Source organism: Calonectris borealis, chromosome Z, assembly GCF_964195595.1.
Source record: "Calonectris borealis chromosome Z, bCalBor7.hap1.2, whole genome shotgun sequence".
Lineage (NCBI taxonomy): Eukaryota > Metazoa > Chordata > Aves > Procellariiformes > Procellariidae > Calonectris > Calonectris borealis.
Window position 1 is genome coordinate 2094157 of NC_134352.1, and position 26971 is coordinate 2121127.

The 26971-nt window shown below is 41.0% G+C and overlaps 1 protein-coding gene across 3 annotated transcripts in view; it reads left to right on the forward strand.

Moving 5' to 3' along the window:
* ARB2A (ARB2 cotranscriptional regulator A) overlaps nucleotides 1-26971 on the forward strand; it is a 269602-nt gene that overhangs the window by 145403 nt on the left and 97228 nt on the right. For all 3 annotated transcript variants that reach the window (XM_075136555.1, XM_075136554.1, XM_075136553.1), the window contains exon 8: nucleotides 11530-11649. In XM_075136555.1, coding sequence (XP_074992656.1) covers nucleotides 11530-11649 — 120 coding nt within the window. The remainder of the gene's footprint in view (nucleotides 1-11529; nucleotides 11650-26971) is intronic.

Consider the following 26971-nt stretch of genomic DNA (forward strand, 5'->3'; position numbering starts at 1 on the left):
TTAAATCTTTCTTTCACTTAAATAACTGCTCTTGAGTGTATGTAATAAATAGAGACAGAGACGTCAAGAAGAAAAATACAGGGCAAAGCTGTTCTATTTAGTTTAACTTGTGTAAGAGATATAAACTCCGTAACAGAGACTTTACAGCTGAGCTTTGTTCTGAAACCATAGCTGTTAACGAAAATACTAAGTTGTTGTTTTACTTAAATGTGTTGAAGTTTGTTAGATTCATTGTTTCCTGTGGTGGGGAAATCTGCATTTTTCTTGGCCAAAATGCTATTTTTCTTGCAATAGCATGGTTAAAAAAAAAGTCTGTTTCTCATTACAACATATAAACAGATTGAAAGAACTGGAAAGTAAAATAGTCTTTAAGTACTTTAGGAAATAGAAAAATAACACTTCTGCATGACTTCCATTAGGAGTTTTTGAATGTTTCAGATGCATTCGTTTCAAAAGAAATTGTTTTTAGTGTTTAGAAAAATGCATGTTATCATTTGAACAACTGGCATGATCTCTCTTTGTGTCTTATGAATATAATTCTTTTTGTAAAAGTATTGTATTCATTTTTGTTTACTTGTCCCCAGAATTAATCTATTAATTGCCAGAAACATGACTGGTAGGGAAGACAGCTGCAAAGATACAACCTGACGGTTTGTTTTAGAAATGCTCTTTTGTTCCCATAATTTGATCACACAAAAGGCCGTCTTTGGTGATGTTCGTTACGTTAGGCGGAAATACATTGTGGGCAGAATCGCGATCCCTGAGATTAAGTAGTTTGGAAAGAAAAAAGTATGAGGAGACATAAAAAAATGCATGTAAAATGTAGGGATTGTACTGAAATGCAACTGCCCCAGTCTTCGGGTATTTTTACCAACTGGAGTCTCTTTGGCCAAACCGCTCCAGTTGTTATTTAAATTAGAATATGGAAGTCCACCTGCAGAGGCTGGCAGAGACCATGCTTGGAGCGTCTTGGCTCCAAGAAAATGTTGGGGATTTTCATGTGAACTGCACAGGTATTTGTCAATAGTCATGGCACGACTGTGTAGACAGGACTGGTCTGAGGAATTGTTATTACACCTCCAGTCTGACGAGTTTCCCCATGCAGGATTTCCAAGCTCTTTGCCAGAAGATGCTGCTTCAAATTCAGGCTTCCTTCACCTGGAACCCTGCAAGTTATATGGAAAGGGGAAAAAATATCAAAAAAGCAAAAAGCCAAAAGTCTGTCAGAGAGCTAAAAGGGAAATTAGTTTTTTTTTTCTGAAGTAAAACTTCCTTTGATTCATTTCCCTCCTTCCTCCTATTCTCTTCTCCTGCACCTCTTTCCTCTCGGTGAGTCAGCAATGTTCTTGTCCCCAGACTAAAAAAGACAAATGTCATATTTGTGTTTATTTACATTCTTGTCTTAATGATAAAATAATTAGCTTAGGTGGCTCCTACCGCGTCTGTCAGTTTTCAAACAATATAAACAAAAAGGATACTGCTGATATTCAGGGGCAAGATCTGTTTTGAAGGAAGGCTTTTAACTATTTACTCTTCAGCTCAATCGGGAGCAACTGGCCACTAAAAAAAAAAACCAACCAGTCATTTAAAATACAACCCCCAAGCTTTTGCTGGAGATGATAATTAAGCGCCACTGAGAAACTGATTTTGTCTGAATTTTTCTTCTTTTCGGTCCCCTTTCCTGCACTTTACCAGAAGACGGTTGGGTGGTGATGACAGGAGATGCCAGACTCCAGCAGAAGTCGTAACGGGAAAATCCAGGCTGGAACAACAGCCTGACAAAGTTGTCTTACCCTGGCTGACAAGCAGATACTTTAACCAGGGAGATGATGCTATGATACCTTTTGAGACTTAATTAATTTAGCCTGAGATCTGAGTTTTACTTTATAGACAGCAAACCCCTTCAAGTTACAAAGTGCCTTGAATTTCCTAATAAAAATCTGAAGAAATAAGGAGGGCATTTGTACAGAGCAACCTCGCAGCAGAGAATATTCACCCTGCAAAAAGACTGAGTCTTTGCTGCGTGGAGTCGTTGTGGATTGAACAACCCGGGTAACGTTTGCTGCGTTCTTTGTTTATTTTTGCACGGATCCGCAGCCACACTCACCGTGCTCGACTTTCAGTTCAAATGCCAATCTAAGAAATTTCACCTGCAACGCGAACCTTTTAAAAACGCTCATGTATTCGTGTCACATCTGAGAGGTCCTGACACGGCGGCGCTCTGAAGACCTCCTGCGAAGACCTACGTTTGCCAAAACTGAAATATAGTATTAGGTCGGCGATGCATTAGTGCAGCTGAGACCACTGGCAGCTCTGTGAAGAACAGCTGTGGGCGCTGACGACTTCAGTCCGTGGCTTCAGGCCATTGTTTGCCTGTTGAAATATTATAAATGAGGGCTTGGAGGCAGGTCCTGTGGCCGAGAGGGTGGAAAGAGGGTTCTGATTTCCAGGGTCAGCTTGTTCCTCACTCAGCAGAGGTGGTTGGATCACTTTGGAGACAGGAGGAGAGAGCAGGTTTGGGGTTTTTTTGATTCAGAAGTAGCTCTAGGTTATTGGTCAGGAACTGTATTAGTTGAGGGCTTAGCTGGGAAAACTCTTCTATGGCTTGGAGTTTCTTCGTTTTTTCTCTTGTGTGCAGTAAAGCTGGATATAAAAGTGAAAAGTAACTCCCTCCTGCTGCCCCAGGGGAGGTTAGGCTCCGAGCTCCCTCCACTCCCACATATATATAGCATAGCTCTGAATTTTATTTCCTGACCACCATCACCAGGGAAAGCCCAGCTCGCGTCTGAAGTGGGAAAAGTGGGACAGGATCCGCAGTTGTCCTGGATGGTAATTGCGGTGGGAGCTGGGGAGAACAGGGGCCCCGGGGAGGGGCTAAAATACGAAATGTAAAAAACCTGGCTAGACAGTGTCAGTCCTGCGTTAGCTGAAACTTGTCATTTTAAACCTAACGTCAGCAGTCACGCCATAGCAAAGCGTGGGTATCGCTGCCTCCTCCCAAGCCAGCCCTTCATCCCCTTCGCACTGATGGTGACAGTTTAAATATTGTGTCAGTCTGCCAAATGCATTTTTGTTTTACATCTTTTATTTGGCTAAAAGATATGCCAGATATTGCACATTTCACGTAATACTTACTCGTTTAGCAGGTCTGTCGAGATTGCCTGCTTTCCTGATAAATTGTCGTGAGTTTTGGAGGTGGGACTACTCTCCAACTTAATACGATGTGTATTTAACTGCGATACGAAAGACTTCTGGTCTTCCTTTCTGCTGCTGACTGTATACACACAACATCTTTATTACTAGGGCTTCATAAGCAATATTGGGAACACTTCCATCACTGGCCCACTTCACAAATAAAATAGGCACAAGAAATTACACAGAATCACCTCAAATAGATCTGGGAATAAGGCTGAGATCCGTAATATGAAAAATGCAACCTTAAGTCACTTTGCCATATTGCTTTCCGAAGGCACGTGCCAAATAATAACCTTGGCTATGCTATTTATATCTGCGACTCCGCAAATGACCAGACTTAGCTATTGTGATACCCGGTCTCTCCTTCTGTCTCAGAAGCAGCTACTACCTGCTGCCAGAGAATATATCTTGCCCCCGTCTCAGAAAGTGTCCTTAAAAAGATAATATAGTCTTTTTATTTCCCCAATTATTCCTGCGAGATAAGTGGAAGAGGCTGGCGTTTTTACCTCTGAAGGCTCTTGCTTTAATCCCTGCTAAGGTCATAAGTAAGGAAAAATACAATGTGACTGTTTCTGAATGCATATGAATGCAGTTGCTGAATAAAATAACATCACTCACCAGTAATGCATTTACATTATTTTAGTGTTGAACCTTTGCAGATTCGATGCTCTGTGTTTCCATAGAGCTACACCAGACGTTGGTGACCATGAACCCGCTCTGCCACCTGCACAGCTGATCAAATCCTGCTGGGTTTTGTTGTTTTAATGCGGCAAAGTATGCATATAAAATCCATTCAGAGCCTGTAGAAGAAGGGGGGAAAGAAATGTCTCCTCCATTCAAATTTTCAAGGCCAAAGCATCAGTTGTCTATGATTTTCTCTCTTCCCCTCTTGTTTTCTCTCAAGTTGTCTCTTTCTGACTCGACTCAGGACGCAGCAACTAGAATAACCCCCTTGACCCACTGCCCAGTCTTCATTGTCCTTGCTTCCCAGTGCTCCTAGCAGGACCTGCTAAAATGAATTTCAGATGCATGTTGTCAGATTTAAGAGTTGTTACAAATTTCCCTCCACCGTCACTTTTGCTCCTGTGTCTTCTCCTCCAGAAGCTGCTTTGCCGCTGAGACGATCTTGATGTCGTTACCCTCATCTGCTTTCTTCCGCAGCCTCCTTTTGTCTTCTTTCATACAGCTGTAGTAGAAGGCAGTCCATCGCCATCCTTCCTGAAAATCCAGTTATTTAAGAGTTCTGCAAGAGCCAACCCATCTTCACGTATGTCTATCTCCATATAGGTAGCCCATTTCAGTAAGTAAAGCAGAAATACAATTCCTACTGTTGGTAAAATGTCCTGCTGCCTCCTGGGATCACCTTTTGGGCTGCAGTAGGAAACTTTGCAGAAACGATGATTCTATGATTCTTTGAAATATCTGTGCAAGAGTTTTCTCAACTCTGAAATTAAAGCGGTAAAAAAGATTTTCAGATAGATGGGATGCTTCCTAATACACTGGAATTTTCTCCATTAAAGATGAAATCTTGTTAAATGGCCTGAGCTAGACACTTTAAAGTCTTGTCTTCAGGTACTCATGCTGCAGAAAAATATTAATACGAGATCTTTGCTTCCACTTTCTTCCTGTTTTCAGTTTCTATCCTTTCCTTACTTTCCTCCTCTTTGGTTGTAATACCATAGCTGCTGTCTTTGGGGAAAAAAAATCACATGCTGGCTGTTTTTTTGGCTTCTGTTCCCACTTTCTTGCCTTCAGAGCCTCTTAGACCTTGTTCTGTGCTAAGGTTTTGGAGCGGCTCTGGTGATAATAAACCATCATATGGTTTCATTATGTTCCACCATAATGAAACAGGTTTTGTCTCATGTAAGGCAAATATTTGCAAAAGGAGTGAGGAAAACGCAGCAGGTGATGAGCATCATTCAGGACTCGTCAGGCTGGTGGGGGAGGAAGAAGAGAGGGCAGCTGCTGGAAAAGGGTCATGCCAGAACAGGAGGTGCTGCAGCAGAAGGGGCTCGATATCACCTTTTTTTTTAATTTGAGGGTTGTGAAAGGAGGGAAAGTGTCTAAAGGGGAGTAAAGTGTAAAAGCAAGCACAGAGGAGAAGGCAGTGCGGTGATGGGAGGAGATGAGGAGGACAGCAGAGCTGTGAGGGGCAAGACGGGGTATTCCCAGTGGTGGCAAACCCCAAGTGCCCATCTCTGGGCTACTGGGTCCTTCAAAGGACTGAAAAATTGTTTTTAGCTGCTCTGGTATTAAAGCAAGTGACAGAGTTTCTCTTGACTTATTGGGTACTAATTAGGCCAGAGCTTCACAAATCCTGCCATGGCAGGAGCATGGATTCAAATCTTCCCCATTCATTTGTGTTCAACATTTGCCACACATGCCTTCTGATTTCTATATACACGTACATACATATACAAGCATACGTATATTAACTTGCTTTTGAAAGTGTTGTCTTCTAGAAAGTTTCCAGTGAAATCCATTTAATTTTTACTGGGTCCATTACCTAAGAGTGCTGCAAAATGTGGTGGTGGTGTGAGTCAGGTTATGATAATCAAGAACTGCATACTGGCAGGGAACAAATTGTATCCCTTTGCTGTTCATTTCAGACCTTCAAACATACAGGGTTTTTTTAATAAAGCAGAGTTTTCTGTACAGAAAAATATATCTTTTATTGTACAGAAGATACCAGTATTAGCCAGTCGCCAGTGAAAACACTATTTCATCCTCATTGTTTCGGTGACAGACTGCTACTTCTAGGTTATGTTTTTATATTGGGATACTTATGTTATATATTAGTTGTAATTTAATGATTTTTCGGAATGGTTGAGGGAATTGCCAAAGTTTGCCTGCCCCGGGGCTCACCGAGGCAGTGGGACGAGTGGTACACAACTGCAAAGGTCCTGCTGGTGGGGAAGGATCTAACGCCTCCAGGGAAGGAGACCTGAGCCGCCTCCATCCCTCTGCCTCCCAGCCAGCGTGCAGTTCTGTTCTCCCGCATTTAACACATGTACCATACTTGTTTACAGTAGCTCATCGAGCTAGAAGGAGAAATTGTTTTGCTGTGATAAGCGGTAATTATAGAAACCACCTTCAAGTAAATTGTTAAAAAGCTATTCAGTTGTATGGCATATTTCCCTATTTGTATGCATTTCGCTTTTCACTTGTCGCAGAAAAATGTGATTCCAACTCCTTAATTTAAAAAAAACAAAGCAAAAGGAGAGAGCTGTCACTGGAGCTTAAAACTAATTTGATTTTCTTGATTTGATTTTTTTGAGTTTTGATGAATTAGAGGTTTAAGATAGGACGTGAGCTGCTCTGCCCCCATAAAGTCTATAGTAGTTCAAGGCCTCCAGCTCTTGCCCCATCTGTAACTTTCCAGCAACAGGTTACTTAAAAAAAACAAAACAACAACAAAAAAAAAGTAAAATTTGGCATTGAAACAGGAAATATGTGAACCTGTCACAGTAAGCAGTCTCAAAGGGCAAGCTGCTTTGCAGGAGCTAATTAACCTTAGGAAATAATTACACAAATATGCAAATGTTGTTTAGATAATTCCATGTGTTATCAACTCAGGTAGTCCATCATAACTGCAGACCTTGCAATGTCTAGGTGTTAGAATCTGGCATAGTTGATAAGGCTTCGGTTGCTGCATCACTTCAGCTTGGTATTTAACAGTGAATGACTATGATATTACATTAGTAAATCCAACCTGTTTTTTGAATGCAACAGAACGTAACACCGTATTCACTGTGTGCACACTGCTTATCTGCGTATTCCTAATGGCTCCAGCCATTAAAATGTTATATACCTCTCAACTCCTAACGCTAGCAGTGTTGAAAAAAATGACAGACCGAAATCGGTGGTCTCTTACTCCGCTTTTTTGCCCAATGGATGACCTGAGAATTTACCCACAGTCATTTGGGGTTTTCAGGGACTTAAAAACTATTACAGAGAGAATTTTAAATCTGCAAGCCAGTTTTCTCAAAGCAAAACCTCTTATTAAAACGAGACGAGGAGCAGAATTTCATACAAGCGTGTTTCTGTTAGTGTTGCATAGACCCCGAGACAGCGTAGTGATGGGCTGCCATTCTTGGTGTGAGGTCCCCCTAAAACCAAGCCCAGCAGCCCAGGTCGTCCCTAACCCATGCCAGGACTTGAGTCGAGGCTGAGCAGATCGGTGACCGGCAACCTCTTCCCTACCACAAGCTGCTGCTTCAAGCAGCTGTAGGAGACGTTCTGGCCCTGGGATATTAAATGGCTTCATATATATGAGAAACACGAATTTATTAATCTTTGTCATATTATTTTCATAGACTGTACTATTAAACTAGTTGATTAAACTTTTGATATTAAAATGAAAAGCTCCATATTAACTATTTATGATCATTTTCTGAGCAATCACTATTTTGGTTTAAAAACTGAGGCACTTTTTACACATGGTTAAGAGATAGTGTTTAAAAAATACTGAAAAAAAAGTGGTTTATCACTGGAAAAAGGAATCTTTTCTTAAACCAGTATTTGTGAATACTCGTCTCTTCCACATGAAATAAAATTTCATTCTATTTGCAAATGCTCGATGATAATTTCTCATTCAAAAGGAGCATGTCCATGTGGCAAGAGCATCTTTTGGATTAGCCCCATGCAGCTGTCATTGAATCGGCAGCTAATATCTGGCTATTCTGTATTATGTTCTATACTGCTTTTATGGATGCCCCTTTTATAGCAGGTTCCAGAAATGCGTGCCTCCTCTAGCATTCAGGAAGAGGAATAAATATAACATCAGCAATCTAAAATACCTCGGCAATACTTGTGTTAAATGATTTTAACCACCTTTATCTCCAAGGCAATCTTCAGTGGGATTTGCTGCATGCAAGTATGACAGGTGTTCAATATCTGATAATCTCCGTAGCATTGGTAGTCACTGATGGCAAATGAGGTATATTCGCTCTATTTTTATCAGTGAGAAGGACTAAAATACAACAGTTATTAGGAAAAATGCAGAGACGTCTTTTCATTTATTAGTGAATTAAGGGTAAATCTTACGGACAGTATTGCTTTAAAAGCGGAGGCAGGTGAGATTTTGCACGATGGGAGCGCAGTGAAGGTTGTCCCTTCTCTGCTCGGAGCCTCTGCTCTGTTCCCTGCCACGGAGCTGGGGTGCAGGAGCAGAGTTGGGAGGTGCCTGGTCTGCAGCCGCCCCACAATTGCCTGGTTTTGGGTCACTTTGCATTGGTTAAGCGCGGAGGCCTTTTCATGTAACACGGTTATCCATTTTTTTTTCCTTTTATTTCTGATTATATATATTGGGGGGAGCGGGCAGATTTTCAGAGGGATGAAGACCCACAGCTATGACTTCCACACCTCCAAAAAATCAGACTGCTTATTTAGACATAGAGTTACCGGTTAGAGATGACCAGCTTTCACCAGCTGGAAATTTAAGTTCAGTTTCCCAGCACCTTTCCCTCTCAGCCTGTTTCACAAATGAGAACGCATTCAGCCTCAGCTGCCTTCGGAGCTGTATAGCGTGATTTCTCCATTCCTTTCTGTACAATCATATAGGTAATTATGTAAAGCATGACCAAGAGGCCCCCGCTTTATCAAATAATTTAACAAGGTAGTGTACAAGTGCATTGTATTTAGCTGCAATGAAAAGAAGGAAAGCAACAGCTGCCCGAAACTGTCACCTTTCACACCGAAACTGCAGCATACAGCCTCATAATTCAACCCAGGCCAGGCAGAGGAGGTTAATCCCTTGGTCCTCACGGACCCAGCACAATTCGAAATCCTAAGGAGACCGGCCAAATTCTGCAGTCGGCAGTGCCCGCTCCCGCAGCCAGATGTTTCTTGTACGGACACGGCGCTGGTTTATTCTCCGTCCGAGTTGTTTAAAATATGGGCTTGTTACAAGTGGAAAAAATAAGCAGATGCTCTGAAGAAAGAGCTTTCCTTCTAAACATACACGACTCCTCCGAGCTCCTTCTCGCGCATATGTGCGTTTCTTACCTTGTTTAGGGTTTAGCAGAGCATGTACAGCAATACAGTTTATCCTGACATTTTCTGGGTTTTTTTCACCGGTAACAAAGGAAACTGTGGTTACAGTCTATATCTAACTCGTTCTAGCTCATTTCTTTTTGCTTTTTTAAAATCCTATTGAGTCTTTGTACTGGACTGTGAAGCTGTGCAGTTAATGATTTGGTTTACTAGACCACTGGTTATGCTTTAATTGGTGGAAGGTTTTTCAGGCTGAGTTTCTGAATCCTTCAGAAGCTTCTTGCTGCTGTGTTAGTCTTGTGGAAGCCCTAAAATTGTGTGCATGTAGAATAATAGAAAATAGAAATAGAAAATCAGCATGTAGAATAATAAATACAAAATACCTGAAAACGCAATATTAACCAGAAACAACCTCTTCTTTTTGTCAGAACGTTAAACCAGGCTTATGTACCTGTACAAAAATTGCTGTTATAAGAATTAATGGTAACGGTATTATTTAAAAACAATATCTTCTGAATATTTAACTAAAATAAATCTTTTAGTTAGTCATTTTTAAACCCTCCTGGTGTTTTAATGTGCCTTTTCCATATGTATCGTAATTAGAGTACATCACTTTTCCGTGGGAAACTCCAGTTCAAGTTGTCCCTCAGCTTTATCTTAATAACTGGTCTGTCAATCATATTTTCTTTATGAAATTTCTTTTGAAAAACTTCCCTCTTTCCTCACAAAGGGAGGAGTCTTTACCTCCTTTACCTATCTCTACAATCAAATTTCAAAACAGGGTTGAAAGAAAATAAGCCCTTTCTCACGCTGAGGTGGTTTACAATAGCGGATACATAATTAGTTAAAACTACGTTCTGTCATAGTCAATCAAGAGCAGAATCTGTCCAGGATTAAGAAGAATACCTTCAGTGCTTTTTGGCAAATTTGATAAATATGTTTTAATCGCTGCTACCTTAGAGAAAAAAAATTTAAAAGCACATAATTGTTTTAAAAGCTTTGGGTCCAGATCCATAAAGATTTGTAGCCATCTCACTCTTATTTAGGAAACCGGGCGTGAGAATAGAAGTAATAGCCTAAATCCACCACGTTATTTAGTTGTCTGTCTTCCCATTGATTTTAGACACTCGTAAGAGCTTAAATTCCCAAAACTGCATTTCAGAATGGGATAAGACCTAAATCACTTCAGCGTTCTTGGTAAAGTTACAGTAATTCACACTACGTAATTAGCATCTTCTGATTGCCAGTGGCTTTTGCTGGTTTGTGCTTTATTTTCCCCAAGGAACTGAGGCTTTTGTGGTCTGCGTCCAGGTCACCTCGGGGTATGAAGTTGTTGGCGGAGCAGAGCAAAGGGGAAAGGGATGCAAACTGTAGGGAATGGCGTGACCTTGACTGATCAGCGCTCTCTGGCACAGGAGAGCCTGGAAAGCGCCTGCGGCGTTGTGCTGGAGAGGTGTGAAGTCCTGGTGGGGCTGGGGAGCTAGCAAAGCGTCTTACTCTTGTCACCTGAGACCAGACAGGCTGGTAGTTACGACACGGACAACCTGAGTAAATAAATGTAGAGGGGTACGCGGCTGTCCGAGAGCCGCTGAGGTAGAGGTGGGAGCGCACAACCCCACGTTTGAGGAGAGTGCCCTAAAACCAGTGTAAATCATCCCAGTGCCTTCGGTGACTCTTACGTTGACCGGCGTTCACAAATTCATGTTCAATAATAAGACAAAACACTCCCCGAACTACCAGAGGCTCCAAAGCGATGGCGAACGTGTAAGCAGTCAAGAGGTGTTGGGTCTGCGCTGTATCTCATAGTCTGCAGTTGCAAAAAGTAGCATTTAAAAGAGTAATTGCAAATACCGTGATTTAATACCGTTGGCCCACAATATGAAAAAATTGTAAAGACTGAAATTATATTTGTATTGTTCCTCCTTGTTTTTATTTGTTTTATCAGACTAAGGCTTAACTACTTTAAACAAACCATCAGTGAACAAACATTTGACAAAGAGTTGTCAAAAGAATGAAAATCAGAGCAGTGGCTCATAATTTATTTGAATGCCTCTGTTTAGCTGAATTGCCATCATGGTATTTAGACAAAATTTTGCAGATGCATAATTTTTGTTGTATTTATTAAAATAAGCCAAATAAAGCAACAGTTTTACTGCCTTTAAATTACAGTCTTGAATTTCTTTTATTTAGACAAATGAATCTGTTCTTTTTTTGACGCTAGAGTATATTCATTTGAGGTTTGTTTTAACAAAACATTTTAACATATAGGAACAAGTTGCTTTTAGACAGAATTGCCAGTTTTTAAAAGGTAATTGTCGCAAACGTAATTTCTTCCTGCAGGATAATGGATCTCCAGAAGAACATGCAATTTATGTTTGGGACCATTTTATTTCCCAGTCAGCGGCAGAGAACGTGTTTTTTGTTGCTCACAGTTATGGTGGACTTGCCTTTGTAGAGTTGGTAAGTGTGACGTCTCCATTGCCTTCTTTCCTGAAGTCTTTCACAGATTTTTTAAATTCTTTGTGATCACCTTCTTGAAAGCAGCCGCTTAGGAACAACTTTGAACCAATGGTCAGATACAGATCTGTGAGGATTTCTTTGCGACTGGAGGGTCACTACATTTTTCTCTGTTTTTGAGTTAGACAATAAGGTCCCAAGTGTGCACGAACCTGAAAGACTGTGCGAAAACAAAACGCATTGGATCCTCCTTGTCCAGGCTACGTACCGAAAGGCAGCACTCCATGAGTTTCTGCTCTGGGCTAGAAGGACTGGAGGTGAAGACTGAGAACATATAAGAACAGTTTTAAAGCAAAGTCACATTAACAAATGCACCTTTTTGTATATAGATTGGAACTGAACATGCGGGGAAATCTGGGGGTTTTACTCAATTTTGCAGTTTTTCCACAAAGGTCTGCAGAAGTTGCTTTGAAGACTTTTTTGCCATTTATTAGGCTCTGGATAAACCCTGCAGTGATGTAAGGTGGGGAGGACTCTGCTCAGTGTAAAGCTGCCCTACCGCTGGTGCTGGGACTGCTGAATATCCAGTTTGTCTGTCTTTCACCCTTTTCTCTAAAGGCAAATTTGTTGACCCCATCTGGTATACGAAGTTGCCTGTTGAACTTGTATACCATTCTTTGAGTGTAGCTATAATCTCATCACTTAATTGTGAAATGCTGATGTAATCAGGACGTGTTTTATTGAAGAAAACTGGAAAAAAAAAAAGTCCTGTTTATTGTGGAAATGTAAATTTCAGAACATTGCAGTTGGTTTTGTAGACACAGGAATCAGCAGACTTATATGTACATTCTTTTAGTCTATAACACATTAATTGATAAGACATCAGTTGAGTCTAACTGAAAGTTAGTAAAAGTGGTTCCTGCCTGAACGTAAGATGAATGCCTTTGTTAAGAAAAAGCATGCATGAGTGTGTTGGTTTTAATTTTGTGCTGCTCTAAGTAGCAAGAAGAATCCAGAGCAGGACCACTTGTATTATTTTAAGAACTTAAGATTTTTGATAACCCTTTTCATTTGTAGAAATTAAGGCCATTTTGATTTCCACTGTGCTTCTGGAAGACTGTTTTTAAAATATGTATCACATGTACAGATTTGAGACTTGATAACAGTTCAGCTGATCATTTTCCACAGGTGTATTATTACCAGGTCAATAAATAGTCTCAAAACTACATTTTTAAGAGACCAAATGAGTGAAGATGAATAATTCCTTCTATAACCACGACTTCGGGCAAGAAACGGGTTGCGTTGCCTGTGCCTGTTGCTCCTCAGATGCGTGAAGGGTAGGGAGCATGTCTTCCGTCCTGGCTTTCCTGAGCTGTGATTTTCAGCTGCCCTGTGTTTCAGCCCAGGTTATTCTGTTGTGCCTCCTCTGTCCAAAGTGAAGCTTTAGCAGAATTCCTCTAGGTTTTGGAAAGCCACGTTGTTTGGGTTGCCTGCAGATACATACGCTTAGCACAGGGCGGGAATAAGAATCGACTGGAGACCTTTCTCAGTGTTTCCTAAACAAAGTGCTTATTCGAAGGAGGCTTGGAGGGTTTTTCCATCACATTTCAGTCAATGGCTTGAGGTGGCATGGGTAACAGATGACCAACGTGTCATTCCCATTTTGCCTGTTTCTCTTGTCGCACTGGTGGATATTTCTTCACTTTTGTTCTACTTTAATATGAAGCACACAGATGTTTCAGAACAAGACTTGACTTCTGACCCTGGGGCTTCCAGGGTCAGGGTGCTCAGGGCCTGTGAAATTATCACAAGCTGAGCTAAAGTTTTTATCCATCGCAGGAAGCAACCAGTAAGTAAGAAGTTAAAAAGGAGCTTTGTCAGAGAGACAAGATGGTCTCAGTAAGGGTCAGCTTCTGTAGTCTGCTGTCTCTGCAGGAGATGCATGCCTGAGAGGAAGAATATAATATAGAACCATTGGCACATCACATATCTGTCATGCAAAACTAGACCTGAGAAGTATATTTAATGTAGCCCGATTGTTTTTTAAAAAAATCAAAGGATATTAACACCTGGTTTTTGGTAGCGGTGGTTTGATATCTGAGCTCCACTGAAAGCAGTTTAATTAAATAATGCATACACTGAAGGAGATATCACTGAAATAAACCCTGAACTATTTTATCACAATATTAATTGGTAAGATTTTATTTTGTTATGATCTCCTTTCTCTTCAACTTTATATCCATATGGCATTTAGTAATTACAAAGAGCTCAAAAAAAAGAAACGGAGCAGCTGAAGGGCAATTACTGTCTTATGACAAATACATATTTGGTCACTTCACTTTCTTTCCTGCTTTGTGTAGGGGAGATAATGAGGGTGATAGAGCAGCTACACCGTACAGCTACCGTACCACCTCTACACTTGCTGCGCAAGAATTTTGGGTCAACCAATTCATAAAATTGTAGGTTACAGGAGTTATGGAGACCTGTTGCACAGCTGCTCCTTCTGCGTCCCTGCCTCTTACAGGAGAGCAGCGTGAAGCATGTGGCTTTAATTTGGAGCGAAGGTTTCTGCCAGGGCCCTCTGCGTTTTATTGTGCCCGCGGGGAAAAGGAAAACAAGCAAAAAAGTCCAAAAACATTTGCGTTTTCAATGAATATCTTCTAAATTCAGTTTGCATGTTCAGTGCTGCGCGGTCTGTCCCGATCGTTTGCGATCGTCGCAGTCACAGAGATCCCCAGCTCGTCGCTTCGTCGTGGTGCAAGGCTCTCGATGAAAACCCGACGCTCTGGCGCTAGGCAGAGAAACCCAAGGAAACCTGATATTAAGCGAAGACTCGTTCGTGGTCGTTCGTACCACGCGTGGGAAGAGCTGCTGCTCTCCCGGAGCAGCGCGGGGCAGCGTTCAGCCTTGCGGGGCAGACGCCTCCAGGTGCCCCTTTGTTTGCAGCTGCTAAAGGAGCTGGCGTAGGAAAAGCGGCTCCGCTCTGCCTCGTCCCTTCGCTCTGCGGGATTCTGAAGTCCAGTGCTGGGATGTGGGCACGCATTTCGGTGGGAAACTCAAAGTGAAAAGAGAGCAAATACGACCATCGCGTGTGAAATTGGAGTAAAAGGAGGAGCGGTTTTGTTTACAAACCTTCGGTGGCCAAACCTGGCCTTCATTCCAAATTTCATCTCACCATAAAAATCAGGCTATGGTTTGGAAGTCCTTCATTAAACAAACCCGTAAAACTTGGCTGCAATTTTCAAATACATGCCACAGCATCTAACATTTTTATTGGTCTTTGCGGCTTTTTAATCTACATTTCTGCATGTCTGTGATTGCGAGATGTTAAGAAAAACAGGGTGAGTCTGTAATATCATGCTTGAATGCACAGAAACTGTTACCCAGTTACTGCAACGTAGGCACACAATTTCTGTACCTTGCTGGGTCATAGATTACTAGGGGAATAATTGAAAGTGATTGAACATGTGTGGGAAGTAAAGTTCCACCAATAAATGTAATTAGTTGCATTGTTTATAGCTTGAATTACAAATGCTAATCATAAACCATATGCTAAAACGTATCTTAATATTTAGTAATTAAAACTTTGTGTAATTGTGGTTTGAAATTAAATGTGCATCTAATAATATCTACACGTAAATTACTTTTTGAATACACAGCACTAAAAATAGTTGCTGGGTCACTGTGTTCTGCTAATTACCGATTTTGAAAAACTCAAGCCATGATTCCTGAACGCATCTCAGCGTCTTACTGCTGTTATCCCTTACACAGTGTAGTCGGGAATTTATTTTCAGAAGCAGCTTGCTGTAGTTGACGGCAAATTGTGGAACTTTCCCAACTCCTAGCTTATAATAATTTTATGAAATTTAAGAGAAAGTGAGAATTTCAAGTTGATGGAGTCAATTTTATATTTAGTTTACAGAAAATAAGTTTCTGGTACAACGCCTCCTTTGAGTTTTTCTGCCAGATTTTGTGGGTTTACAATTATTTTGCTTTAAAAAGAATGTTTTCCCTTGTCATTGCCTGCATGAAAGACCCGCGCAGGAGAAAAGATGTGTTCTGCCCCGGTGCCTACCTGAGAGCTGTGGCCATCCCCTGCGGATCTATTACAGCATCAGAGCTGGCTGCACGTAGAGGGGACGGAAAGGGCGGTCCTAGGACGCTGGGTGACATGTAGAACTAGCCGTGTCCGTCACTGGAACAAACACATGACAACTACTCATTTCGGAATCACGAGAGGAATTGTTAAATCCAAGCTTTCAAAATTGTCAATTAGGTATTCAGTGTCCTGAGATTTAAAAAAAAAAAAAAAAAAAGATTTTATGGAAGATTTCTCCTGTCTGCCTCCTATATTCTCGAGATCTCAGCCTTTGCATTTTCAAGGGTTTCCTCAGCACCTTATGAACCAGAAGTGTAGCTTTTTTGTTTTAATTTCAGTTGAATAGTATCCTTAAGAAAAAAAACACCAAATATCATGGGAATCGTGACAAAATTGTGAGAATTGGTAGTGGTATCTCCAGCTTACAGCATTCATACTGCTGTAAAAATACAGAGCGCACGGGGGAATCTAATACAATTAAATTAGGAGAAGGAAAGTAGGTTCATTGTCTTTGTGCAGATGAGAAACTATTCATTATGGTCTTTGTTGGCTAAAATGTTGGATGTATATATTGACAATTTGCACAAAGGTGTACATAGAAGTGTGCGTGTGCGCACGCACGTGTGCGTGTATTTTTAGGCAGCTTTGTTAAAATGAGAGCCCTTAAAACACACTGTTGAAATTACTGTATCCACTGTAGCATCCTAATTCCATCAAAATCAGCCAATTTTGTCCATTTGAAATAGTTTCAGGTCCATCATTTTGAGATACACGCTGCAATATGCTGCCACTTCATTCTGTGGTATTGTGCTGAGGATGGTGAGGACCTGACCCTGGCTAGAGCTGATAGGTGCCATAATAATAACGATGATAAACGGACACCTGCTGAGCTACCTGGGAGTCTCTGAGGCTGCATCAGTATTCTGGCACAGGCAAAATGCAATTTAAGAGCCTTAATGACTGGGCTGTGAACCTGTCATTAGCTTTTCATTAATTTAATTTCCTGAAATTTCAGATTGAATGGTTTGTTATATTTGGCTTTTTTATATACATACTTATATAAATATATCTATCTACCTATTTTTTATATTTAGTTTGGCTCAAGAGTTGATGAGCATAGAGCTGGTACTGTGGATATGCAACTCTTAATTCCCCTGGCTGACGTATTAAATCGAAATACATCTACTGATGTGTGGCAGAAATAACAGATCTGCGATGGTTGTAGGAAGCATGGGGGAGAGCTGGAAGTAGAGAGCTGAGAAGCAAAACACCTCGGTGACCAAGATCCATATTGTGAAGAAACAAAGCAAAATACCACTGTGCTTCAAGGCTTTGTGAGCATTAAACTAAAAAAAAAAAAAAGAGGACATTCTTTAAATGTCAGCTGGGAGAGCAATATGGGATGCTGTCTTGTAGGTTCGTGGGAACTTGGGTTGTATGTCCAGTCTTTAGATAAAGCATCGCACCCAACTCTACCTGTTTTAGGTCTCACCTTTTTGTGTGTTGTACACTTACGTTAGCACCTCTTTGAGTCAGGTCTGACTTAGGTAGGGACACTCAGAAAAATAAGTCTAAAAGTAAAACCAGGATCTGAATTGCTTTTGGTTATTTATTTCATCTATACTTTGTTGTGCTTCTTGGAAAAACGCTCGTTCGTCTGAAAAAGGTCAAACGAGAAATGAGGGTGGACAAGAGGAGAAACGGAGGAAGAGCAGTGGGTTGTGTAAAAGGGTTGGGCAGGACTAGGGTCAGCCTTGGGGCAGTTTTCTTTTAGAATTTCTGTTACTGACATGGGCACACAAAGTAAGTGTGCCCTAACGACGCTGGCTCCTGGCATCAAGTGATGAAGTCACCGTTGGTATTCAGAAATAGAATCTCTGCAGTAATAGAAATTAAAGGAAATAATACAAACTTCAGGACACTTAGGCATTGACTGGCTTAGTCAGCTGCATTTGTGTATGGAGAGTGATCTCATCAACAGGGAACAGCAGGGATGGAGAAGCTCCTGGACGTGCAGCTTCATCGCTAATGGTTGTAAGTGAATGACCCGATAACGCAACAAAAGAGCCAAATGTGATCCTGTGATTTGTTCGCTCCTTCTATCTCAGGAAGGGAAATATTGATGCCGGGCAGCATGCTGGTGAGATTAATCTGAGATAATTTGAGACATTGGGGAAGATGAACTCATTCCGGAAGAGATGTGGGGAAGAGGTGTCAGTAGGCTCGGAGCGACGGAGAGCCTACTGCACTAGAAACGATGAAGGCGACGCGGAGGTGCCGTCACGTGGTGCCACATGGAGATGTCCTACCTACCGTGAGCGCCAGAATCCATACAGCCATAGAAACGGTACCCGCACCCTCTAGGCTCATCAATCTTAGCAAGAGCTGTGTAATCTGCTGATGCTCTTACATTAACTTTGGTAGCTATTGAAGAAGAAGACGGTTCGGCGTTTATTCTGTGTTTGCTACAGAAGCAGAGTTTAAAAAGCATGGCTTGTTCAGCCTGGCGAAGGAAAGCTTAGAGGGATTGGTAGCACTCTGCAAATACATCGGGAGAGTAAACAGCGGGGAGGGAGAGCCGTGTAAGCCAAAGAACAATGTTGGCACAGGAACAAATGGATTAAAACTGGTCATGAATAAATTGAGGGTGGAATTAGGTTTCTCACTGTTGGATGAGGAAGGCCTGTTTGGGAACAGGAGGACTGGGGCAAAGCTGCTACCCGGCGTGACCCACGCGTGGCAGGAGTTATGTGAGTGATTGGCTGGGACCGTCGGTCCTTGTATGACCCCGGAGTCCGTGCTCCTGTGAAAGCCAGCGCGTGCAGGTGCGTGTTTTCAGCCGCCAACAATTGGACCCCGTTTGGATTAATTTTTCTGGAGTCGGCGCCTCTCTGACTCCGGCTCACTCCGCTGGAAGCGCTGAGTTTGAACCAAAACCAGGTCAAACCCCCAAACACCAATGCTTGCAAACACGTTTTCTCCCTCCTTACTTGTTTTTGGAAGTAGCGGACTCAATATTTGCTAATGCTTTCTGAAACACCCAAGCTTCAGCTTGCGGTAGAAAGCAACAGGGATCGCAGATCCCGTGGCAAGGGGTTGCAGCAGTAAGGAAATTAAATGACGGGTTGAGCAAAAAGTACTGAAGTATCTTAATACGTGTCACTGCCTGCTGTACTGGGAGCAACTTCTTGACGACATTTGGCTTTTACCGATACATACATACAAAAAGTGTGTGTGTGTGTGTATACACACATATATAAACATATATATATTTATATGCATATATTGCCCATTTTAACAGAGCAGATAAACATTTTAGGCCACTGTCAGCCTAAATAAATAAGCTGGCAAGTGTACGCTGGCATCGTTTTTTCACTTGCTACCGTTTATTGTTATTCTCCCTTTGCATTGTGGTAGCAATCACATGGTAGTGCCTTGTCCTGAAGTGCTTGCAGTCTGGAAGGATCGTCTAACGGGAAGAGACAGAGAAATGATGAACGATTACCAGGCAGTTCAGAGCACCATAGCTGCACGTCCTGTTTCATTTTTTGGTGCTTTAGTTCAAATGCCCTGTAGGCATCCCCTTCCTCAGTTCATCCCCAGCCCTCTCAGCCTGGCTACCGGAGGAGAGAAGAGGATGGCTGCAGTGAAAGCCCGAGCGTCGGCCACTTCCAGAACAGGCTCATGTTTTGAATATTCATCCCTCCTCGTTACCGTGCTCTAGATAACTTGCTCAGCCTCATTACTTTTTGCTTCCTCTTAATCATTTGCTAATGTAATATCTCATGCTTCACTCAGCTCAGTCCATGGTCTGAGGCTGGCCGTACGTATGCCCCTTCCCCACTTCTTCCAAAAGAAGGGCAATGTTTCATGGACTGGAACAATATACCGAGTACTAATTGCCGGCACCACCCATCATTACTTTACATCTCATTGGCGCGTTCATATTAATTTTCTAGTTTGACACCAAAGTTGGAATGCTAATTATAAAATGAACAAAGAACTGGAGATGGGTAAAAGTTAGGGTTACTTGGAAGTCCAGTTACTTGGAAAGACGAGTTTGTATCCTATGGGATTTGGAGGTCAAAGGCACAGCATTTTCTGCATTTCTTTCCAGAGACTTCTCTAGAGTTGCATCATCCCACTAGTTGTATATTTTTATAATTTCTTTGCATTGTTTTAAATTCCATGCACTACACAGTGAACATGTATTTTTAGCTTTTGGTATGAAGAGCTTTCTGACCTTTAGCAATTGTTCTCATACTTCCATCCCCTTGTTCTCTTGTTGCCCAACTGTATATAACTAGGTCTTCTTTTTTTTTTCTTTTTTTCTTTGTATTCCTGTCTGAATTCAGTACTATTTGTCAACATTTCTCTGGTAGTATGCTGAGAATTGAACTCCATATTTTAAGTGCAGTTACTATAGTTAGCTCAAGGTGAACTTCAGTACCTTTTTTCAGCTGTGCAACTTTTTGGTTAATGCAGCCAAAATGGTACTAGATTTTTTCTTCCAAAGTTTCTTTGAATTTGGTACCCACGAATGGTCATGCATCCCTCAGAGTATTGTAGTGCTCTCAATTTCGCTTTCCCCAGTGGTACTGAATGTAGTAGATGATTTTTCCTCCCGCAACAATATTATCTCACGTTCTTCCAAATTAAATCTAGCTGCGTTGTGGCCCTTGTTGCATGGGATGACAAACTAGATTGTCACAACGATCCCTTTTGTGCTACAGGTCTATGAATCTTGGAAGCTCATTTTGTATTTCTTTCATGCCTTACTTCTCTTGGCAGTTTCTCCCACTTTAATGTCACCTGCAAATTTAATTAATTCCAGATCATTAATGAAGATGTTAAATAAAACCATATTTGGCATCTATCCCTATATCTGACTAGAAACTTCCTTCTGGCTCAACAAATTCCTTTGTATTAGTATCCTTTCCTGCATTGTTTCAACTGTTTTAAATTCTGCAAGACAGTATACTTATCAGTCAGTTTATTTTTCACTTCAAATTCTAGCTTTGAAAGAGGGAAAAAAAAAAGCCAAAGCACAGGACTGTGTTCAAAGAACACGTCGCTCGTCCTTTCAGTGCAGCCCTTGAGCCTATCAAAGCTGATGGGCTATCAAGCCGTTGTGCAACCACCTCCTTAAAACGTGTGGAGTACGCCGCGGATCCCAACAGTTAATTCCAGGACCCAGGACAACTGGTTTTCCTTAGTTTCTTGCCTAGCTATTCATTTCCTCACTGGTTGCCCAAACTTCCCAGAAGTTAGAAGTTGTCACCTCTGGATGCGCACCTCCGTAGAGGTGTTTTCTGTCTGAACCGTCTCATACTCACCAGAGTTCTTCCAGACAGTGGGGAAATTCATCAGCAGTAACGGGAGACAAGTCTTCTGTCCTAAACCTCTGAGAAAAGTACCTGACGCTGAACGTCTTTGCCTTCTCTCTGATGTAAATTATTTCATTCCATCTCTTTTTTGGCTCCCCGAGGTGAACTCCCGAGATGCTGGTGCACGTGCTGTCCTGCCCCTCGGTCCTGCTGCAGAAATGAAAAGCCCCGTCTCTTCTTTTCCTGGACAGACTTACTAGCGCTTCACCCCGTTCAGGTTGATCTTCAGACTTTGCCTCCTTAATCTTCTACGAACGCACATCTTCCCTTTTATATCGTTTGGTTTAATCCACCTGTTTCTGGGTCTTAGCAGCAGCTGCACGTTTCTGCTGTGGTGTTGCACCCTTCAGTTTTCCTCGTCCTCCGCAGATGCCTCTTTTCTGGCAGTGGCACATCAGGACAGAAAAATGCAAGTTTTAGAACACCACTTCAGGTAGATGTGGTGATTGCATCTGTAAGTGGCCATGCGCTGGGCTGACTGGAGGTTCACACAGCATGAGTACTGGGGTGTTTTTTCCCAGCAGGTACAATATGAAAAACTCTGGCATTTTATTTAACTTTCTAGGTTGTTATTATCTCTCTAGGTTGGTTTGGAGAGCAGCTTGATACTAAAGATTTTACAACATCTGACATCATCACAGTCTAAAGGGACTGCAGTTCTTTTTGAATGTACATATGAACACTAATAAAGAAGAAGAGTAGGAGGTTTGGATTTGCTTATACCATGAAGAAAGTGGGAAAATCACACGTATTATTCCCTGACAGGTTTTGTGGTGCATTTAGATTATATTATCTGAAATATTAGGCTGTTTTAAATTCTTGGGGTTTTTTTTTAATGGAAAAACGATTAAAAAAGGAAGTTGGCTCACTGTTATTTCATACTTTTTCCCATTTCTGTGACATGATCTTATGCCGATAAGACTACACAAGTGTATTGTGTTACTGTTAATTTAAATGTTAATTATGGCGAAAAGTATATGTATGGCTTTTGTGTGGAACAGTAGAGATTTTATAAGACTTTAAGACCCGGTTTAGTGGATCAACCAGGGGAACTGCAAGTTAATAATATATTAGGCACTGCAAATCCAGGTGGAGTAAAAGGAATCCAAACATACTCTGGTGAAGGGAGCTCTAAAACTGTGGTACTGTACGAAGCAGCTGGAATTTGCATTTTATCCTAGAACTTTCCTTTCTTTAATCTAGTGAAGATGTGTTACATAGCTCTTTCAGTATATTAGTGAAGTATTTTAATATTAATAATAGCATGACTACCAGTGTTTAAATGTTAAAATAATCCTATTTAAGGGCTTTGCTTGAATGTGATATGAAGTAAAAATAGGTAAGTAGATTTTGCACATATATTCATTGAGAAAATTGTGCTTTTAACACTGCAGAACTGAACTGAGATTTTAATGCAAAGTGTCAACATGCGGGAGTAAAATTTCCTCATAAATACATGAAAAATAAATAGTTTAATTAGTTATGTTTCTGTCTTTTCCATTTTCTGTCTTTTCCATTTTCCAAGGCAAATTAAAAGTGATAGTGAACCTCAGTATCCTGCAGTATCAGGATACAAAGTGCATGAGGTTTTTACAAGCTTGATTAAGCCAAGGCATTTTATTTGCCTGTCGATATCTGGATTATATTTCGTCCTGGGGTGGCTCTAGCCGTCTTGACAGGAGTATTATACCTTTGTGCTATGAAGTTGGGAGCCGCTAGCTATCTTTAAAAGCAGAGTTTCTTCAGAGGAAAAGTTTTTGCAGGCTTTTTTGCTAGTTCCTTCTTCCTCCTCCTTTCTCTCCCCATCCCTTTCCCAGGAACAGATGACAAATAATGTTTAGGAAATCATTCCCCACAAGTCTCCGTGGGAAGACTTGTTATTTTAGCAATTTTGAGGTAGTTACCAAGTAGTTGGTGAACCTTGTATGGTCCTGTGGTCATGAATATTGCTTTGTGCACCTCACCAAGTTTTATTCAAATTTGGAGTGCTTTTGAAGTATTAATGTTATATGTCAGCTGCTTTGCTTAAGAGCCTTGGTATTTTCTTGAATTCCTTTAAAACAAAGTCTAAAACAGTCGAGGGTACAAAAAATATAGTTACAATATTCTGTGACAGAATAAATTTCAATCAACAGAGTGATGATTGTGATGTTAGATCTCTGGTATTGTAAACGATGGACCTTTTATTTTTTCCTACATCACTGAGTAGTTTACTGAGCAAGTTTTAAAAAAAAAATCAAAATATCAAAATAATGACAGAAAACCCCAGCCGCCCCCCTCTCAGTCCCTTCCCTGGCGGGCACATAACTTCCAGTGTTATACAAGGTGTTAAAGTGCAGAGATTATATTTTCTCAGCCTTAAAAAAAAAGCATTGTTAATTTAACCCTCAGTAATCTCATTTCACTTCGCCACCGATGCTGTCTACAGCCCCGGCAGATTTTTTCTAAACCAGCTGTTGGAAATAACCTACTCTAAAGAGTTCACGGCGGAACGTGAGGGATTCATCATTATATATTTACTGTCTGAGGCTGATATAGCTGTAAGGTTTTTCAGATGCCATTGATCCATTGCGCATGTTCCCTCCCCGGGTTGCAGGACGTGCTTCTATTTGCATAAGGCCCTGGGCAAGGTTCTTTCTTGCATTGATTGGCCTGTCCAAGGGAGCCTGATGTGCTCCTGCATTGATCACTCTGTCTGTTCTTGGAAGGCAGTGTTACGCCGAGTTCATCTCAAGCGTTCTAGGGAGAAGGGGAAACTTTCCTGCAGATGTCTCAATTTTATTCAGATGTTCCTTTGAGTATAGGCCTGCCTTTTTTTTTTTCCTTCAGGATAAGTATTTTTTCTTTTTTTTTTTTTTTAATTTGGATGTGTTTCTGCACTTAGAGCACAGCATGGACCAGAGTGTACTGAAAAGCTATGTTAAATAAAATCGCCATTATGTACACCATTTATTCCATGCTGTGTTTTTTTCCTAAAACAATGCCTGTAGCTTCCAGCAAAAATCAAAACTACTCTCTCTTCAAAGAGTTTGCAATTATAAGTGGGGACTTAATCCAAGACAGTGTGTGCTGGTGCCTTTGCTTAGATTAATATTGTCAGTTTGTAACTGGCGTGATTTGTGCTAAATTTTCCTTAGTCTTACAGAAATATTTAAAAGTGGCATCTTCGGAATAAAACCGCAGTTGGATTTTGGCTTTCTGGAGCTGTACTTCAAAATGAATCGCGTAGGTAAATTGCTGAGCAGACCGACGACAGATCAGCTCTGCGTTGGTCAGGGGGGACAAATACTTCCTCACAGCGTCCGTGGGGCTACCGGCGCGGTACGTCGGGGGCTGGCTCTCGAAACCCAGGTTTGGCAGCGGGTTCTTGGCTCGCCCTTGTAGGGGATGGAGATTTTCAATGTCTCCTGCAATAACAACCCAAATCCACCGCTGCCATTTCCGAGAGCCGCGTATTTGCCTAATTATGGGAAAGATGCCCGTTACTATTGTCCACCAAACCTCTTTCTGCGGTCAGAAAACGATTTGAGACGTGGACTTTCCCGTAGGTAGAGGTGAAGTGCGGTTACACCCAGAGGGTGGCTCGTGTCTAGTGAATCGGCTGACACGTGAACTTTACCAAGCACTGCGCGCTGGTGAAAAATAAAGTGTTACGATAGCGTTCCTGTCCTACAGAGCACTGAGCGTCACAGAGCTGTTCCTTCATCACGTTCGAAAAATTTGCTGTGGATATTTTTGTGGACGCTGTAGAATTTTCTTCAAAGGAAATAAGTATTCAGAGATACACAGCTGAGATCTTATTAACTCTATTACATAAATTACGCAGGGTTTTTTTTTATTGCTCGGATTATAGTTTCATGTCTTTCACAGAAGCAATAATGTATTGCATTGTATTGCGATACTTTGGCTTAGGGAACATATTCCTCTGGTCATTCGATAAAACAAAACTTAGATAAGTGTAATTCAAGTAGCATATATGAAATTTCATCTTCATTATCATGCAAATGCAGTGAGAATGTAACATTTCCCAAGATGTCATTTGACTATTAGGATCTTTAGAAAATGGCCTCTCAAAGCCACAAAGCTAATATTCCAGAAGAAAGCTATATAATACCTAAAAATTGTCTATCCTTATTCTATATGAATAACAAATGTAATAGGACAGGCCATTATTAAAATCGCAAAAGAATGTGTTGACCTATTGGTACAGAGGATCTTTTCTGATTTGTGCATCGATGATGAATTCTGAGCTTTCCGTAGCATAGACGATGAACATGCAAATACAGATTTCAAAAATCTGCAGGGGGAAAAAGAAGTTGGATAGTAACTGGAAATTTGTTCTCTTTTGTTTCAGTGTATAAATTAAATCGGTATATTTATACCGATAACTATTTTGTTATACATAGCGATACCCTATGCGAGTGTTATATATGTTGTGTGCCTGCATTGTGCACAGATTGTGCATCTGCAACATTTTCACTTATTTTAAGATGTCTGTTGCTGATATTTGAGTCAATGAACATAGAAGATGGGCACAGGCTGAATATGAGCTAATCTCTTAAGTGGGGAGTGGAACTTGCTTTTAATTCTGAAATAAAAGAAGAGTCTGAGTATCTCGTAGCAGCCCATTATCTGTGTTATTCAGTTGAAGAAAAATGCTGGACTTGCTTATATGCGTGAACTATGCAGGGCAACAAGACCCGAAAAATTTCTGGTAGCAAAAGAGATCTTTTGCAAACAGCTTCAGTTTTGAAAAAGAAAGGGTGGGACACGATTGTTTATAAGCAATTAAAATGAAGAAAAGAAATCTAATCTCTTACTTTAGGTAGAAATACTCTCTGGAAGAAAAGTATCCGTAGCATGCATAGCATTGTGCTGTTAAACAAAGCGGGTGCCTTAGAAAAACGTGATGAAGATGTGTATAGGTACTTCCACAGTTTCCGATACCCTCTGTGGATGTTGTATAGTGAGATTTTTCTCAGCAGATATTTGCAGCCCCAAGCGATGTTTTGGACGTGTTGAAATAAGTGTTTTGAATGGTTTTAATAATTGCTTGATTGCTGGGCATCTTCAGCATCAGGCATATGAATGAGTCCTTTTACTGATAAGGTCTGAGAAAAATAGAGCAGCACAATGTAAAAACATACATTTTTAAGTTTTCCTGTAAAAGATGTAACTTCCATGGCAAAAAGTGATATTTTTCAGACGCAGGGCAAATGTTTTCAAAATAAGTATATTAAGAATGAAATTCCAAAGTCTGTGGCTTTTTTATTTTTAGTTTATAAAACCACAGTATGTAGAGGCTGGAAAAATTACAGAGGATGTCTGAAGTGTCATCTCCCTCCCGTGTCACCGAGACATTTTCATTTTACAAGCACGTTACTGAAGATAAGAGGTGGTTCTGTGTTGTTTTGCTAGGGAGATCTTGTCCAAGTCCAGGTCCTGCTAATGTGGCAGATACCGTGCAGCAATTAAAAATATTTTCCGCTGCTTCATTCCCACCTAAATATTTTTACTCTCCGTGCATTGTACATACATGGTATCTGCCCCTCACTCAAAACCTTTTGGTGATCTAACTGGCAAACTTCCATCACACGCAAGATAGTGCATTTTTTAGAAGGCGTTAAAGTTTATTTCTGCTTTTTTTTTTTTCTTCTGAGGTAAAACGGGGTGTTTGAATGACAAAGACTTGATCAAGAACTCCTCGACACTTGTGATCTGGTGCAGCAGTCTGAGGAGGGAGTTGATAGAGCCTCCCCGTCTCACTCCAGAAATGCTGATTTTCTGTCATGTTCGTATTTTGAGGAGAGGCTGCTCTGGGTGCGATACGGACTGCTTA